General features: G+C 43.6%; 1 protein-coding gene across 2 annotated transcripts in view; it reads left to right on the top strand.

Annotated features, from left to right (window-relative positions):
- adamtsl3 (ADAMTS-like 3) overlaps positions 1–17,409 on the top strand; it is a 231,335-nt gene that overhangs the window by 19,685 nt on the left and 194,241 nt on the right. For both annotated transcript variants that reach the window (XR_008810152.1, XM_056278310.1), the window contains exon 3: positions 5,315–5,434. Coding sequence is in view for 1 of the 2 variants with exons in the window: in XM_056278310.1 (XP_056134285.1) it covers positions 5,315–5,434 (120 nt within the window). In the remaining variant the exon portion in view is untranslated. The remainder of the gene's footprint in view (positions 1–5,314; positions 5,435–17,409) is intronic.

Genomic DNA, 17,409 nt, shown 5'->3' with positions numbered 1-17,409 from the left:
GAGTGAGGGAACGTATCTGTCAATAAATATTGTGTCCAGATGAACTGATTCAACTTTCTGTGATTTCCTTACCTGGATTATTGAGCATGCCTGAAGTCATCCTTTTTAATATTTCGGCTTTCTCGAAGTACAATATGACTAGTAAATATCAGCAAAGGCTGCCGAATAGAGCTGACTGAAACAAAGTAAACTTAAAGCCCCTCCAACTCCCCAGATTTCTGCATTTTTGTTGTTGTTCGAGCCCGTCCCCCCAAAAAAAATAAAATAGATAAAATTCAGGGAACAATTTCCACTGAAAATGGCAGATGGCATGCTGTGCATTCGTTACCTTTTTGTTCAAATTGGCTTGTCTTGCTTACTGATTTGTTGATGTCAATTCACATCCCTGTGCAATATGGCAGGATGTAAATAGAATAGAATAGAATGAATCCAGACTCAGAGAATAACTCCCATTCTGATCAGAGTGCTAGAAAAGAAGGCACAAGATTTCCGCGGATGGCGGGTCGTCTGCCTAATGTAGATGGGCTTAGAGAGACATTTTGCCATTTACAAGCTCACTGCCTCGATACATCCTTTTAGTGGCTCGTTATTGAAAAGAAATAGTAAATACATATTCAAGCCCAGACACATTTTCATGGAAATGCATTTATCCTGTACAAAAGTGCAGTCTCCCTTCTACATATATACAAGTGCACACACACACACACACACACACACACACACACACACACACACACACACACACACACACACATGCAAATCTCGAGAAATGTCTTGATGAAATCTACTGCTGGGTTGGAATTGTTTCTGGGTATGAAATCTATGGATCTGCATATGCGAGGAGAGAGACAAAGACAATGCTTCACTGAGAGACCGAGGGGGGGGGTGATGAGATGTTTATTTGGGTTGGTCCTTGTGGAGAGATGTAGAATTCATGGACTCACAGCTTTAGCAGATGGTTGCATGTTTAGGAGTATCTGGGGTGAATCTGGGCTGTCTGGAGGGGTCATGCATGGGCTCTGTTTAGGCTAGGTCAGCATGCTCTTATATACAGTAGGTGTGTGTGTGCATCTATGCGTGCTTGCACATGTGTGTATCTGTGGTGGGGGTGAGGGTTGATGTGCAGGGGTGTTAATGTGTGCAAGCAAGTGCATTTGTCCGTGGGTGTCTCTGTGGCTGTGTGTGTCTGTTGTGCAGGTCCGGCTGTGTATGTGTGCTCATACGTGTGGGCGCATAGTATGTACTGTATATGTGTGTATTTGTGTCTATGTGAAAGTCATTCACACCAGCTGATGTCCTTTTTGCCTACAAGGCCTTTACGTTGAGATCTTCATCCATCACAGAGGCTGAATGGGTGGACAAATGAGTTGTATTGTATTTTTATTCATTTTTTATTTCTTAATTATTTAGAGAGAGGTTTAACTCATTTGGGTGGGGATGTGCCTGACTTTCTCTTCCTGTCTTTTAGACTCTCCCTCTGAATAATACATCTCTCCTGGGCTTTTGGATTATACCGTTATGTTATTCACCATGTTTATAGTGATAATGGGATTCACACATGCTGACCTTTTTTGTCTGCTGTGTTCATCACAAACCACTCTGATTAATGGCATGGTCAAGTGCACAAAGGGGCCTACAACCAGTTGAACACAGTCTTATATTGAGCTCACATTGATTTGCCGTTGGGTTTGTGTGTTTCTCTGCGTTTTAGCGGTAGAGAAATGGAACACGGGTGGGTTGACTCTACGGAGACGTACCAATCTAAAACTCCAGCTGCACAAAATTGCCACTCCTCTGAATATTGCATGTGCACGTGGCTTTTCAGCTTTTTATTCTTTCCCTGCATGGTGGATGTGGGGCATGGGTGGGCGTCAGAATGTCTTGTTTATGGACGTGTATGACAACACTTTCTCCTGGAAAAGATAATGCAGCCATGTGCAATTTGAACATTACAAGTTGAAAATTATTGTTGCGTTTTCATGTCCCCCCCCCCCCCAAACTCCACTGCGCAATAGCCAATATTGAGAGTGATAATAAAAACAAGGCTATTTGATGTTATTTTATAGAGCATGACCTCTCTCCATATGCTGCAATATCTAAATATTGAAGAAAAAAAATGTATTCCTTCATTTATTCATCACGTCTACTTTGTTTTCGATAGTAAAAAAAGAGAGCCTACATCGCTTGAACTCCTCCATAGAGAGTGAACCAGAAAGTGTATGTGTGTGTGTGAGAGAGGGGGGGGGGAAGGGGGGTAGAAAGAGAGGGGAGAGAGTGAGAGAGGGGGGGGGAGAGAGAGAGCAAGAGAGTGAGGGGGGAGGGGGAGAGCGAGAGAGCTACACACACACACACACACACACACACACATATTACCCAACATTAAGATTACTAGGAGTGGTGTCTGCTGCTTGCTCTTAGAGCCACTTAGAGGCAGACACAGCAGAAGTGCCACTGGTATGTGCTTCCCAAAGGAGTGCCTGAGGACTGGCATACTTTTATCACTTACTAACCTCTTGTCTCTCTCACTCTCTCTAGCTCGTTCTCTCTCTCAAGTGGTCCACACACACACACACACACACACACACACACACACACACACACACACACACACACACACACACACACACACACACACACAGGAATACTTTACTGTATATAGAATAATCAGACCCCTCAGATGGCAGATAACCCTTTCTAATCTCTCTCAATTACAAGTGCATTTTAGCTATCATCCCTGGTAGCCCCGGTAATCGTTATTTTCATTTAAAAAAAGAAAGCTGCTGATTATTTAAAACACAGCCCATGGAGTTCAGCTCCACCAGCTTATACTAAATCACAACAAAAGATGAAGGAAATATTCAGGTGGAGCAGAATTTATGCAGAATCAGCAGAGAACTCTTGAACATCTGAGCGCAGTGTTTCTCGGCTGTGGGCTGATTGATTTGATTTGGGCCCTGTGTGGGGGGACTCTGAGCCGATGATTTCCGAGCCCTCAGAAAGCAACAGTTTTTTCTATATTTCAGCAAAAAACCCTGGGAGAGATTGAGATCCATATTTATAATCTGTTATACAGCCTTGCGGGATTGGCTGGACCACAGAATTCCAGCTCGGAAAAAGAGTGAACCCAAATACTACTTATTATAGACACATAGGCCTCGGTTACACCTGTTATTTCAATGCGGCCTCGGACATTCGAATCTGCTAATCACAATGCAATTTGGTGCGTTCACACTTGATAGTAAAATGTGCTCCCTTTGGTCAGATCTTTGTTAAGATATCCTATTCCTGTGCAATATTAAAATAAGTAACCCTCAAAATGGCGCTGGGCATGTGGAAGATTATGCTCCTTTTCCATTTGTTTAAAGTTATTTATAATCATCGTCGGGCCCACACAAAGTTTACATTAGGTCAATTGAGACATCAGCAGAGGCATGCAATGTAACCATATATTGCGTTCCTCCAGACAACTGCAGTGTGTGTACAGAGGAGGATGTGGGTCTGACACTGTAGCCAACAGTGGTGGAGGAAGTTCTGCACACCATCATCATTGCAATGCGGTTGCTCAGCTTTTGCACGCAAAAAGAGACCTGTGATTTGTGAACAGCTTCATCAGCCTCTTTCTCACCAGTATACCTGCCTACATACCCCGTGTCTGTGCCTAAACTATTGGCAGTGGTGCTCTGGTAATTTGCTACTAGATTCAATAACCACGTTATCGGCTCTTGGTTTGGATTGAGCAAAGCATCATTTGGGATTATTGTTAACAGTGTGTCGGATGTCTTTATGCATGCTCAATGATCCAGGTAAGGAAGTCACAGGAAGTTGAATCGGTTCATCTGGACACAACGTTTATTTAGAGAAACGTTTCATCACTCATCTAAGTGGCTTCTTCAGTCTCAACTGACTGCAGGTATCCCCACCCTTATAAACAATACAGTGGCATAACAACCGAAACCAATGATCAGTTTCATATGCAGTTTGCATATGCATTGATTTCATATGCAACTGCATATGAAACTGATTCGGTCCCCGTTCAAACCAGCGTTCCTCCTTATCAAGGATGTGTGCATCCTCATCCTTAAAAGAGTGGCCAGTGGCCTGTAGATGGGTGTAGACTGTGTAGTCCTGGCCTGACGTGTTAGCGCTGCTGTGTTGTGCCATCCTCTTGGCCAGCATCTGTTTAGTTTCCCCAATGTTCAAGTCACGGCAATCCTCCCAGCACTTACCAGCGAGCGTACTATATTGCCCTGTTTGTGTTGGGGGACCCGATGCTTGGGGTGGAACAATTTCTGGCATAGCCTGTTTTGGGGTTTGAAACCAACTGAGACGTGGTATTTGGAAAATACTTAGATGAGTGATGAAAGACATTGACAGATCTGTCAATAAACGTTGTATCGAGATGAACTGATTCAACCCGCTTTGATTTTCATACCTGGATTATTGCGCATGCATCAAGAAAGAATTGGTAATAGTTGCAATCACAGGATTATAAAATGGCGACAGATGTACTCTTAATGACCATCCCTGAACCGGGGAGCGCGGGAGCGGGGGGAGTACATCTGTCACCATCTTACAATGTTGTGATTGCAACTATTCCCCAATCCTCTGTAGCTAGTACACATGGCCATTGTAACTCTAGTTAATGGTCACGGTAATCTGCATATGAAACTGATGGTTTTTGTTGGTCGTTGTGCCACTGTGTTGTTTATAAGGGTGGGGATACCTGCAGTCAGTTGAGACTGAAGAGGTCACTTAGATGAGTGATGAAACGTCTCTCTCAATAAACGTTGCGTCCAGATGAACTTGATTCCATTTCCTGCGAGTGTGGCGGATGCTGTGCAGTGCACTACTTACTTTTGAGGCAAACAACAAATTTGGCAGGACTAGGGATGAATGTGGGAATTGTCTGATAGGCATGACTGCATCTAGTATCTAGGGATGATTGTAAAGTTGCACATGCACGCATGCACACACACACATACACACATACACACACTCACAGATGCACACAGACACACACTAACATACTGGTAAAAAGACAAGAGTAGGGTTTCATTGTTACCTTGATTTTCTTTGCAATTCTTCTTCCAAACGTTGTTGACATTCATGCCAATAAAGGATATTATAATGAAATTAATTGAGCAGCTATGTAATGTGTGCAGCCAAAGCAGCATGTTTGTTTGGCTAGTGAGTACAGAATTAGGTGCCGAGCAACATTATGATCTGTGAATTTCATTATCACAGAACATCTACCTTGACACTCATCCACTCAAAAACTGTTTATGTGTGTGTGTGTGTGTGGCTCTGTTGGCAGTGTGGAGACAGCGAGGCCCAGGATGCGGTCTTCCTGCCAGAGTTTGCCCTCTCTCCCCAGGGCAGCTTCCTGGAAGATGCCACTGGAGAACAGTTCCTCACCTACAGATACGACGACCAGGTCAGTTTAGGCTTAACAAAAACACGCTTTGGTCATATACGCTGTGCAGGCATGCACAGGAAAAAGCATACACAATCATGTGTATACATGTATACATACACACATGCACACATACTAACACACCACCATGCTTTATTTATATGCACTGTGTACTCTCTCTCTCTCTCTCTCTCTCTCTCTCTCTCTCTCTCTCTCTCTCTCTCTCTCTCTCTTTCTCTCTCTCTCTCACACACACACACACACACACACACACACACACACACACACACACACACACACACTCAATACTTACATTTCCATAAGATGTTATCATGCAAATCTTTAATTTGCAAATAATAAAAAAAACACTGAATAAAAAAGGCATATTTCTTGACAAGGGAAATGGTTTGAAACATGCCTTGTTGTCTCAGAACAATTATAATTATATGTTAGTCAAGGCCAGGTAGAGGAAAGGTCTGGTGGTAGTTGAGATTCAAGATGGGAAAATGAGACTGAAAGCACTGCAAAAGCACTGCATTTTTTTTTATTATTTCAACACATCATAACATTTCTTTCCTGTGGTAAGTGTAGGTGCATGTAACCATTTGGAAAATAACAAGTAATTAAACCCCATATTAGCTAACAAGCTAGCAAGCTGTCGTTTCCTGTGTCATGCCAGCTAGCAAACCAAATTAAAAGAGAATAAAACAAATGCTACTTGGCATTCAATCTCTAGAAAGTGGGTATTTGTGAGTGAGCTGCATGGAGTCTGGTAATTACGAATGACTTGAGTCTAAGAAAATACATGCTCTTTTTGCATTTCTGCCTCGTTTGATGTGAAATCAAACAAGGCAGGCCCTGTGCAAAACTGGCAAGAGGTGGGCTATTTTGCCTGGGGTACCCATTTTGTTAAGTCATTCTCAAAATGCATGGGTGGGAGTGTGGTAAGGAACCGAGGATTACATATTTCAGTTTTTTTTTATCAGTACCTCATTTTATTCTTTTAAGTGTAAGACTCCAGATAATCATGATTACAAGGATGGGAGTAAAATCCTGTGTCCACCACTGTGTATGTCAGCTGTGCCAGTGTCTAAGATGCTTGACAGTTGTTTAGCAGCAGTGCAAACAGCTGAACCCTTTCCTGTTTCCGGGCAACATTCAGTGTCAAGTTAGATTTTTTTAGGTTATTCTCCCAGAAACCCAAAATGAGCTGGCTCATTAAGGACTATAACTACAGTCATTTTTCACTGAAGCCTCAAGTTTGTGACACAACCACGCACTTTTTAAGCATGCAAATGATATTCATGCACCCTCACAGAGGCCACTAACAAATCAGAAGTGATTAATTTGGGCGTCCAGGTAGTGTGGCGGTCTATTCCGTTGCCTACTAATACGGGAATCACCAGTTCGAATCCCCGTGTTATCTCCGGCTTGGTCAGGTGTCCCTACAGACACAATTGGCTGTGTCTGTGGGTGGGAAGCCGGATGCGGGTATGTGTTGTGGTCACTGCACTAGCACCTCCTTTGGTCGGTTGGGGTGCCTGTTTGGGGGGTAGGGGGAATAGCATGATCCTCCCAAGCGTTACGTCCCCCTGGCGAAACTTCTCACTGTCAGGTGAAAAGAAGTGGCTGGTGACGCCACATGTATCAGAGGAGGCATGTGGTAGTCTGCAGCCCTCCCCGGTTGGCAGAGGGGGTGGAGCAGCGACCGGGGCAGCTCGGAAGAGTGGGGTAATTGGCCAAGTACAATTGGGGAGAAAAAAAGGTGATTAATTTGAAATGATTATTTAGAAAAACCTTCCTTATTGTGACGACAAACTGGCAAAAAATGTGAAATTACTCTAAGGGCATGCATTTTTTATTTATTTATCTATTTATTTTTTACTTTACGACAGTGGCTATTACATCCCTGTATGCTGAATCAAAGGTTATTGAGTTCAGAAGCACATCCACCCACTCATCGGCCATTACCACACGGACTCAATGCAACGATTCTTCTTTTTGAAAAAAAGAAAATAGTTATGTAGTTTGGAGATTTTGTTATGCTTTTGTTTGATTCAATAAAGCAGCACAGTGCAGTAAAATGATCCATCTGGCCACGGAGTGTGGATAATAAGGAGATCTCTGGATTCTGCTCTGGACGCACATCCACATAAAATCGGGTTAAGAACTTGAGGGTACACTGTGTTTTTAAAGCCACGCGGCTGACAAATGTCATAAAAACTGATCTGAAACGAAACACAGTAACCTTGTTTGAACAGATTCAAGTTGGATGAGTTGTCTGAAATGCTTTGGCCTTTTGCATGATAGAGGCCCAGCCTTTGTTGTGTATTCTGAGTGCAGAGCACAGAATGCAGCCCGCCAGACACTTCATCAAGGCCAAAGCTGAACCAAACTGAAGGATGACATTATATTTGTCTATGCATGGGCACGTCTGAGCAAGTTGTGAATAGTCGGCGGTGGTGTAAAAGGGCTCCTTTCAAAAGAGCTATGATGTTTTTATTCCTTTTTTTTGTTGTTTACAGGAACAAACTTAGTCACATTAAAGACAGCCTTTCACCGCAGAGCCTCCCTGCAAAGATGGGAGTTTTGAAAGGTTTAACAATACTTCTACTGCTCAAGGAGGACAGATTTGGATGGTCCTGAAAGTTCAAGCCATGTACTGTGAGGTTTTAGCACACATATCAACAAGTTCTACACGGGAGAAATTGGTGAAATGGGCTGTTGGTGGTCTATAGAATATGGGCATAGGCGAGACTTTTGAGTTTTGCTGCATCAGGCTGTGTTATTATCTTATTGAGTTGGATATACTGTATAGTTTTGAATTTGAAGTTCAAGTTCTCTTGTTAGGCAGGCAAGTTTGCACTTGGGAGGATCGGCATAAAAAATACAAGAACAAGACATCATGTTCCCAAGTAAAAAAAAAAGAAAATCCGAGTATATCTTCTGTATGTACCCAAGAAATTCACAAACTATCAACTTGGACTAACTTAATTGGCCTGACAACGGCAATTCAGTATCTTGTATATGCAAGCATGCCTCACAGGAGTGGTTGCATTTTTGGATTGAACCACAACAGTCCATGTTAGTGATCAGCCCCGCATCTGAGGGTAATTCAGGCAAAGGTGCCAGGGATGTGTCCATGTATAGGTAATGAATAATGAGTGTGTGAGTACGATAGACCCTGCCTTGTCCCTGGGACCACAACTATGCGGCCGATCTTGATGGGCCACCATACTGGGACGGGCTAAGTTACCCGTTCAACAGTTTGTCTTGAATACTCAGTGCCATGTTTGTGTGTGTGTCTGTGTGAGTGTGTTTGTGATTTGTGGGTGTTGACAGTGGAACTGGCTGTGATATCAACGTTTCTGAACCAGCAGCTCCCCGTTGTTTGCCTCAGGCAAGACAAACTCCGGAGGTCGGATTGATGCCAGAAAGAGAGATGGTTAATACAAGAAACAGAATCAAACCGCACTCTGCTCATCTTCATCTGCAGTTAGGAAACTAATTTGACTTGGAGCTGGCTCGACTGTTAAGGGGCTCCTCATTGAAGATCATCCCATCAGGCGTTGGACACAGGGTTGGAAGATATCCTGGACAGGGTGCCTGTCATCACAGGAAACACACCCTCTTAGTTATGAGCAAGAAATGGTCTCTTATTCACAGAATCTGAATGTCTGTGGAGAGAACTTGAGTACTTGGAGTGAACCCACGTGACGGCAGGGAGAGCATGCAAATTCCACACGGGAGCTGTTTGCTGTGAAGCGTCAGTGCTGAACACTCATCTTAAATTACCCTCTATGGGGATCGATGGGTCCATATTTAACACAACAAACTACTACTTTGTCTTTGAAGTCATGTAAATAAGATGTCAAAGCATATGAAATGACAAAATAAAGACATGAAACATTGTGATGCGATGGCACGCTAATACGTGGAGCACTAAGCTTTCACAGTTCATGTTGTTTTTGCAAAGTGCGTCTGAGCCCCAAATAGAAGATGACGTGGGCAGGAGGCATAACAGCAAGATAGTCTGTAAGGCAGTGACTAACACTGTCAGCACGTCTTTCTCAGAGTCTCTGCTTTCCCCCCCCCATCTTTCTGTCTGTCTCCTTGCTTGTCTGCCCTTTTGTCTGTCTCTCTTTCTCCTTATCTCTCCGAGTTGGTCAAAGCCGCTTTCTTTCCATTCCCCCCTTAGCTTCTTTCCTATCTTCTATTACTTTCCTGCCTGGCTTAACCTCCCTCTCCTCCTCGGCGTTGTCAAGTAGAGCCGAGTCCAGAAAGTGTTGCATTTAGAACAAAGGAGCTGTAACGCAAAACAGATAACATGACATCCTGCTCAATTTTTGCTGTTGCTGCCTTTGATACGATGGCAGGCTTGGGAACAGCTGCAATAATTTAGCAGAGCAAAAAAAAGACAGGTTTGAGCATATAATGTGGACTTGATGGACTTTGCAGTGGGATTAGAGTGAAGTTATACCGCAATATATGGGGCGGCAGCAGTTCGGCGGTAGGACGGGTCGTCCTGTAGCCGGAGGGTTGCTGGTTCGACCCTCGGCTCCTCCCGGCAAAAATGTTGAGGTGTCCCTGAGCAAGACACCTAACCCCTGTCTGCACCCAATGAGCTGGCTGTTACCTCGCATGGTTGACACCGCCATTGTTGTGTGTCAATGTGTGTGCGCGCAAGGGTCCAAGTGAGGCATTCATTAATTGCAAAGCACTTTAAGTGGCTGTTGGAGTTAGAAAAGCGCTGAATAAAATGCAGCCCATTCACCATTTTACTTGCCTCAGAGAGAGGTGAATCACTTTGGGAGGAATAATAATTCTTTCAGCTTACTAAGGTCTCACCACAATGGGAGCCCGATGCTTCAGACAGACATAAATCTACTGCAGAACATGTCGCGGGCTAAGTTTCTTTTCAAAGGAGGTGCCCACTTTGATCTACGCTCTCTGAAACAGATTTAAAAAAGCCGATGGAAAAAAACGTGTTGGCCGCAGAGTAACAACTCTCTTGTTTTGAGTCAACTTAATAAAGTGGAGGGTTAAAGCAGTGCAAGGACATATACAGTAGGGGCCTTTTTGTTGGATAGGGAACTTCTCATCAGCCCAAGTCTCAGTATGTACATAATGCAGGAACCTTAAGCAGGCTGTGGGGAAACTTATCAGCACTGCACTGCACTGCATCACTCGCTCACTCCTACTCAACAAGAATTTAAAAGACAAGCTATATCTGAAATGACCAAAGACAGATTCCAACTTTACAGAAGAATCTTGTGGTTACCAGGCTAAAATGAAGCTTTGCGGTCTTGTTTTCTCAAGTCTTATTCTCACGTATGCAAATTTCATGGATCGTGTTGCTGTACGCAGTACAAATTTGCAGGTGATTATTGTATGACATGATGATATGCAAGAGATGATGATATGCTATACTGTAATAATGGGTATTTAAATGCTGCTGATGGCACTTTAGTTTTTTTTTCTTCCTTGTACCTATCGCGTCAATTTCCCACAGTTGCAATAAACAATTCCTACGCTTCTTGCAATATTAAATTCTTCCCTCTCTTTTATAGCTACTCACCCTAAGAGAAATAACCAGTCTCTAAACAGTGGGTGTTTCTTATTCCTGAAGTATACTTTATAATTTGTAACTGGTAATAAAATATATGATCAACGTGTGTAGACAAAGTTTGCCTGAGTTTTGCCTGAGTCAAAGGAGCAGGCTATGGAGTGGATGAGTTGGAAGTAGATTTCCGCTGCAAGTTTAAAGGGAAACTGTGGTCACAGCCTGATGGCTAACATGTTTGTGTTTTGAGGTGGCACAAGCTGAAGCATCCAAATGCTGCAGGTATACTGTGGCTTGGTGTGTGTGTGTGTGTGTGTGTGTGTGTGTGTGTGTGTGTGTGTGTCTGTGTGTGTGTGTGTCTGTGTGTGTGTGTGTCTGTGAATGTGTCTCCATCTTGCTTTGGGATTCTTGTAAATGCTCCTCCATTGCCGCTATATTGATTTATGGTGATGAGATTATATAGCCTTGCACACATTTTAGAACAAGTCCAGCCTATTGGATTCTGGGATGTTTGTGCGTCAGTGTGTGTGTATGTTTGTCTGTTTGTGTGTGCATACGTGTTATATTCCAAAATAATGTCACCAGTCACGATAATTTCAACAAATCTTTTCACTAAGCAGGTGTGTTTACTGAGTGTGTGTGTGTGTGTGTGTGTGTGTGTGTGTGTGTGTGTATACACCCTCTTGCTACAGTAGATACGGCTGCAGTATGGCTCTGGTTGTAAATATATAGGGCTGTTAGAAAAAACACATGTATTTGCCCTTCGTACCAGTCACATACACACATGTGTACGAGCATTAGAGTTTAGCATTCTATGGCTAACATACAAAACCAAACTGCATGGACGGAGGGAAAAACAAACAGTAGTACACTGCCGCAAATGCCTCTTCAGTCCTGTTTGTTTCAACAAGCACCAAAATTATACAGCCTCCATCTGGGACCTCTGCCTGTGTGTGTGTGTGTGTGTGTGTGTGTGTGTGTGTGTGTGTGGAGGGGTTCTCATTAACAGGGTTTAAGTAAAAGCAGTGATCATTCAATTATCAGTTTTACACCCAATCGCACATACACAATGCACTTTTTTTTCCCCCGTCATAGTAAAATGGCTTCAAGAGGGTGAATAAGTGGTGATATAATTTTGCTGAAGTTTCCAGTCCCACTCAGTGCGACAAGTATGTACTTCCTATCCAACCACATAAACGTAAAAGGCCATTCACTGAAGACCTACTAAAACTGGCCTTTTAACATTCAGCCCAACGATCTCGGTCCCCGCTTCCACCCTGTTCCTCGTTCACCTCATTAGACCTCAGTACGTTACCAGTTCGACACCTTGAACGCAAAAAAAGTGTCCATCATAGCAATCTAGCCTACCCAGTCTTACAAAAAAATTATTTCTATAAAACAACTGATGATGGAAAAATAAATTGTGATAACAAAATTGTAATAACAGCAGATAAATCAGTTGGAAGAAATTCAGGAATAACCACCCCCCCCAAAAAAATATATTTTCTCCCATTGAAACCCAACATATCTTGTTTATTCTTTATTTTTCCTCACCTGAATGAATTGTCTTGTCGAGGCAGGTATGTCTTATGTTTACTCTATGCATACTTCTGTTAAATGTGATGGAACGGTCTCTATGATAGCTTGCTGTGAATGTTTGACTTGAAGATGCAGAGCAGTGGTTTTTAAGACCATACACTTACAGTATATGGAAGACACAGTGATGGGGGCATCTGGGTGGCGTGGTGGTCTATTTCTTTGCCTACCAACATGGGGATTGCGGGCTCGAATCCCTGTATTACAGACATAACTGGCCATGTCTGCGGGTGGGAAGCCGGATGTGGGTATGTGTCCTGGTCACTGCACTAGCGCCTCCTCTGGTCAGTCGGGGTGCCTGTTCGAGGGGGAGGGAGAACTGGGGGGAATAGCGTGAGCTTTCCCATGCCCTACATCTCCCTGGTGAAACTCCTCACTGTCAGGTGAAAAGAAGCGGCTGGCGACTCCACATGTATCGGAGGAGGCATGTGGTAGTCTGCAGCCCTCCCGGATCGGCAGAGGGGGTGGAGCAGTGACCAGGGCGGCTCGGAAAATAGGGTAATTGGCCAAGTACAATTAGGGAGAGAAAAAAAGAGGGGAGGGCAGAAAGGAATACACAGTGATAACTGAACGGATGGATTGGTTCCCCTCACTGATAGTACTGCAAAAGTTACACAAGAGACTTGGTGGCGGGAAGAAGTCAGCTAACAGAATTTCTCTTTCACCCTCTCACTCCATGTTTGCGTTCAGTGTCTCAGATGCAGTGTTAGGTGTCTGAATGCAGTAATCACTCTCTCTCTCTCTCCTCTCTCTCTCTCTCTCTCTCTCTCTCTCTCTCTCTCTCTCTCTCTCTCTCTCTCTCCTCTTCTCTCTCTCTCTCTCTCTCTCTCTCTCTCTCTCTCTCTCTCTGTCTCTCTCTCTCTCTTGCTCTCTCTCCTCCCCCTCTCTCTCTCCATGTCACCCACAAAATCCCTGGATGAATATGGAGGAGCTCAGAGGTTGGCTGAAGGCGACAAGTACACTATCCACACCTTGTTAACTTCGTGCTTTTGCTCGTATTTGGGTAAAGTTCAGTGTTGTTTCTCAGCCCCAGCAGCCTCCTGGTGTTCTCTGGTGTCCCGGCGTACCCGAAACGCTCATGCAACATTTATAGCTGCACCTCTTCAAAGGGCATATACCAAGGGAAAAGCTGTGCACCAAGTATGACTGAAATCTCAGATTCACAAACTCCCTACGTCATCTGTATATCCCCAAAATATGCGGGAGCTATAATGATCCTCCTTTCCCTGTCAGCTGAGGCTGTTGTCAAACTCTTGATATGCTTCCTGTCTTTTTCAGTGCAGGTGTTTTATAGTTGTGCATTTGAACAGCCATCAAAATTCCCGGCTCTTTGCTGCCCTGTTCATGGTGACTTAGAGTTTGGCAAGGCCAAGACCTGTTTCCCTATTCCTGCCCCCCCCCTGTCGTTGTCCTCGTTAGGCTGGTAGGTGGGGGTGGGTTTTATTTCTACCCAAGTTTTCGCTAATGTAAATTCCATTTGTCCAAGCCTGGATAGTAGCATGCAGAGCTTGGCTAATGGGTGAAATTAGTAATTTGACACATAGAGATGTAAGCACATGCACGCACGCACGCACGCACAGCGCGCACGCACGCACACACACACACATACACACACACACACACACACACACACACACGCACACACACAGACATATTAGCCCTGTGTGCATTAGTTTTTCAATATGTTGCACCCGTGGGAGTGCTGTTGCTACAGAGCAGGCTGTGTCTGGGCTGATAGGCCTGTATCAGTCAGTCTGATGACTTGTATCAGTCAGTCTGATGACCTGTCGCATCTCATCTGGGGCACACTTACACTCTGACGTCTAATGGGCAGTAATGGTTTTCGCACTATGCTGAGTGACATACTATGAGAGATGGTGTTTCCCCCAATGCCAAGCAGGAAGATCATCTGATCATATAAGGCATTATGCACGGTGAAGAAAACATGGAGTTAATTGATAATGTTTTAATTTTGTGGTGGTAGGCCAGATGTTAGTGATGTTAGTGATACCCCTCACTATAGAGCATGTGGTATTTTTCTTGCTTGGAGATGGTGTTACGACATTGATTATTTTTATAACAGCGTCAATTGTCTGTTAAAAAACTTTCCACCATGAAGTGCCACATACAATTGAAATAATGAATAGTATAAACAAACGGAAAAATACTTTGCATTAAATGCCTACTCTTCTTCATCATAGCAGTGGTAATGCATGAGAAACACAGCCGCTGGATTGTGACCATTGGGTTAGCTATTTCAGACAACACAACACTATCTGTTGGAAATCTGGTCTGTTTGAGATGGCGGAGTCTACCAAGCTACACATTAGTATGTGTTTGAGACAGTGCAAATTGTATTTCATCAATTCTGTTAAGAGTAAAATTGACAAGATGTTTACAGCTACATAAAAAAAGTGATCTGTAATGGAATGGAAAAATATTTCCTTTTAAAAAACACTTGCACTATTTAACACGTTTACTTTCATGACAGCTGTAAAAACCAGAGCTATGTCCTGCCAACATCTGTATTCTTAAACATGAAAGTACCTGAAGGCATCTCTTCATATTTAAACTCAGAGCCCGTAAAATCCTTGAATGCATGTGTGTTATTCATGCAGTGAACATATGTGAGCTGACAGAATTCTGAATTCCAGTACGTATTAATGTGTCTGGACCATTGTTCAACAGCCGCACACCCTTTCACAACGAAGCAAGGACGTTTAAAGTTGCGCCTGTGCCCCAACAAGTAATAGAATGATCAGCTCTGACATCTGGTTTTAACACTTTCCTCCACAGCAACAAGCGGAGCCAAGCCTGAACAGTCTTATGAAGCACTGAAAGAGAAACATGGCATAGCCTGGAGCTGCCATACCTGCCAGGTTATGGAATTCAGAAGAGAGAGAGAGAGAGAGAGAGAGAGAGAGAGAGAGAGGAGAGAGAGAGAGAGAGGAGAGAGAGAGAGAGAGAGAGAGGAGAGAGAGAGAGAGAGAGGAGAGAGAGAGAGAGAGAGAGAGAGAGAGAGAGAGAGAGAGAGACGAGAGAGAGGAGAGAGAGAGAGAGAGAGAGAGAAGAGAGAGAGAGACGAGAGAGACTGCAGCTTGGTCTGGGTTGCTATACCAGCCACTGTATGGAACATCTGGACTGCACAGAGATCCAGCACAGGAGGGGTAGCCAAGAAAATTTCATGATCCTACAATATCCTTAGATTCAAAACAGGCACCACACACACACACACACACACACACACACACACATACAGTTCACTATGCACACTATGCGCAATCTTACACCGCATGTTGGTCCATGATAAGTTGGAAGGGCCTTAATTGTTTAACTTTTTTCAGTCAACCGCAGGCGCTGCATAAGACAGGGATAAGGAGGTGTATTACTTGCAGCAATGAACGCACGTTATGTCAACTCCTCTCTCTGTGCCCATTAATCACACAGAGTGTTATTCTTGCATTAGGCTGCTGGGTAATGACTGGATGTAATGGCCAGGACATAAATGCTTGGGGTGAAGTTGGCTGTAGCCGGGAAGCACGGGCCAACGGTAGGAGCATGAGAAACGAAGCAGTTAAAGTAGCTTGGACATTTTGGTGCATTGTTAAACACAAGTACAAAAAAATATACACACACACACACACACACACACACACACACACACACACACACACACACACACACACACACACACACACAGAGTTTCTCCTTGTTCTATAATAAAAGTTCATCTCTGTTTTCATTTGAAGAACACTGTGTCTTTATGTACAACATAGGAGGCATTACATAAGGTATTTCAATCCATCTGAATCTATAAAGATAAAGTTTGATTCGACTGGCTCATTCAAAACAGGAATAGACACAGGCACAGAAATGCACGCACTCAAATGCACACACATACATAGATGAAGTATAGCTCTTAACTGCATGATGCATAAGTCTTTATTTGGTGTTTTATCTCAATTATATCTCAGCTTTATTTACAGAGTTAAAAGGCTTTACAGAAAAGGACACAGATTGTCCTTTCTATTCAATATGATCGTAGGTAGATTGATCAGGATGTAGAGGATTGAGGAAGGTTTAGCTTTCAGACTCTGCTGTATAGAGTGAGTGGGCTGAAAGGTGAGTCTGGAGGGTTAATGAGGGCTTAAAGCTGGAGTAGGCTTTTTTTTGCATCATTGGGCAAAAATTCCGTAATTACCTTTCACCCTATTGTAATTCTAGTGGTCTGAGAGAAAACTAGACTTTGGCACCTCCTCTTGGCTCTCTATTCAGTCTTAAAAAATTTAGCTCGGTACAGAAGATTTTAGCCAATCACGGGTCATTTCAGAGAGAGAGAGAGGAGGAGAGAGAGAGAGAGAGAGAGAGAGAGAGAGAGAGAGAGAGAGAGAGAGAGAGAGAGAGAGAGAGAGAGAGAGAGAGAGAGAGAGAGAGAGAGAGAGAGAGAGAGAGAGAGAGAGAGAGAGAGAGAGAGAGAGAGAGAGAGAGAGAGAGAGAGAGAGAGAGAGAGAGAGAGAGAGAGAGAGCGTTCCTATTGGCTGTTCCTACAAATGCAGGACGCACGTGTACGTGAGCAAGTCGAATCTGCCCTGCCCCGCTGGTCGCTTGTGGTTGCGACTAGCTCCCTTGTCTACCAGCCCCCCACACACGAGTGGTTTAGTTTCATAAAATCAACAAGACCGACTCGAATGGCTGCTTCACAATAACAATATAAGTGTAACTAAGATTCGCTGGTTTTTTTTTACATGGATACATTATCAACTATGAAACAAATTTCACGAGCCTCTCTTTGATGTTTTCTGGTTGTATATATTTGAATTATATACCCGTGCTCCTA

The sequence above is a fragment of the Lampris incognitus genome, chromosome 4 (assembly GCF_029633865.1).
Source record: "Lampris incognitus isolate fLamInc1 chromosome 4, fLamInc1.hap2, whole genome shotgun sequence".
In the NCBI taxonomy this organism is placed as follows: Eukaryota; Metazoa; Chordata; class Actinopteri; order Lampriformes; family Lampridae; genus Lampris; species Lampris incognitus.
This window is presented reverse-complemented; position numbering and strand designations above follow the sequence as displayed.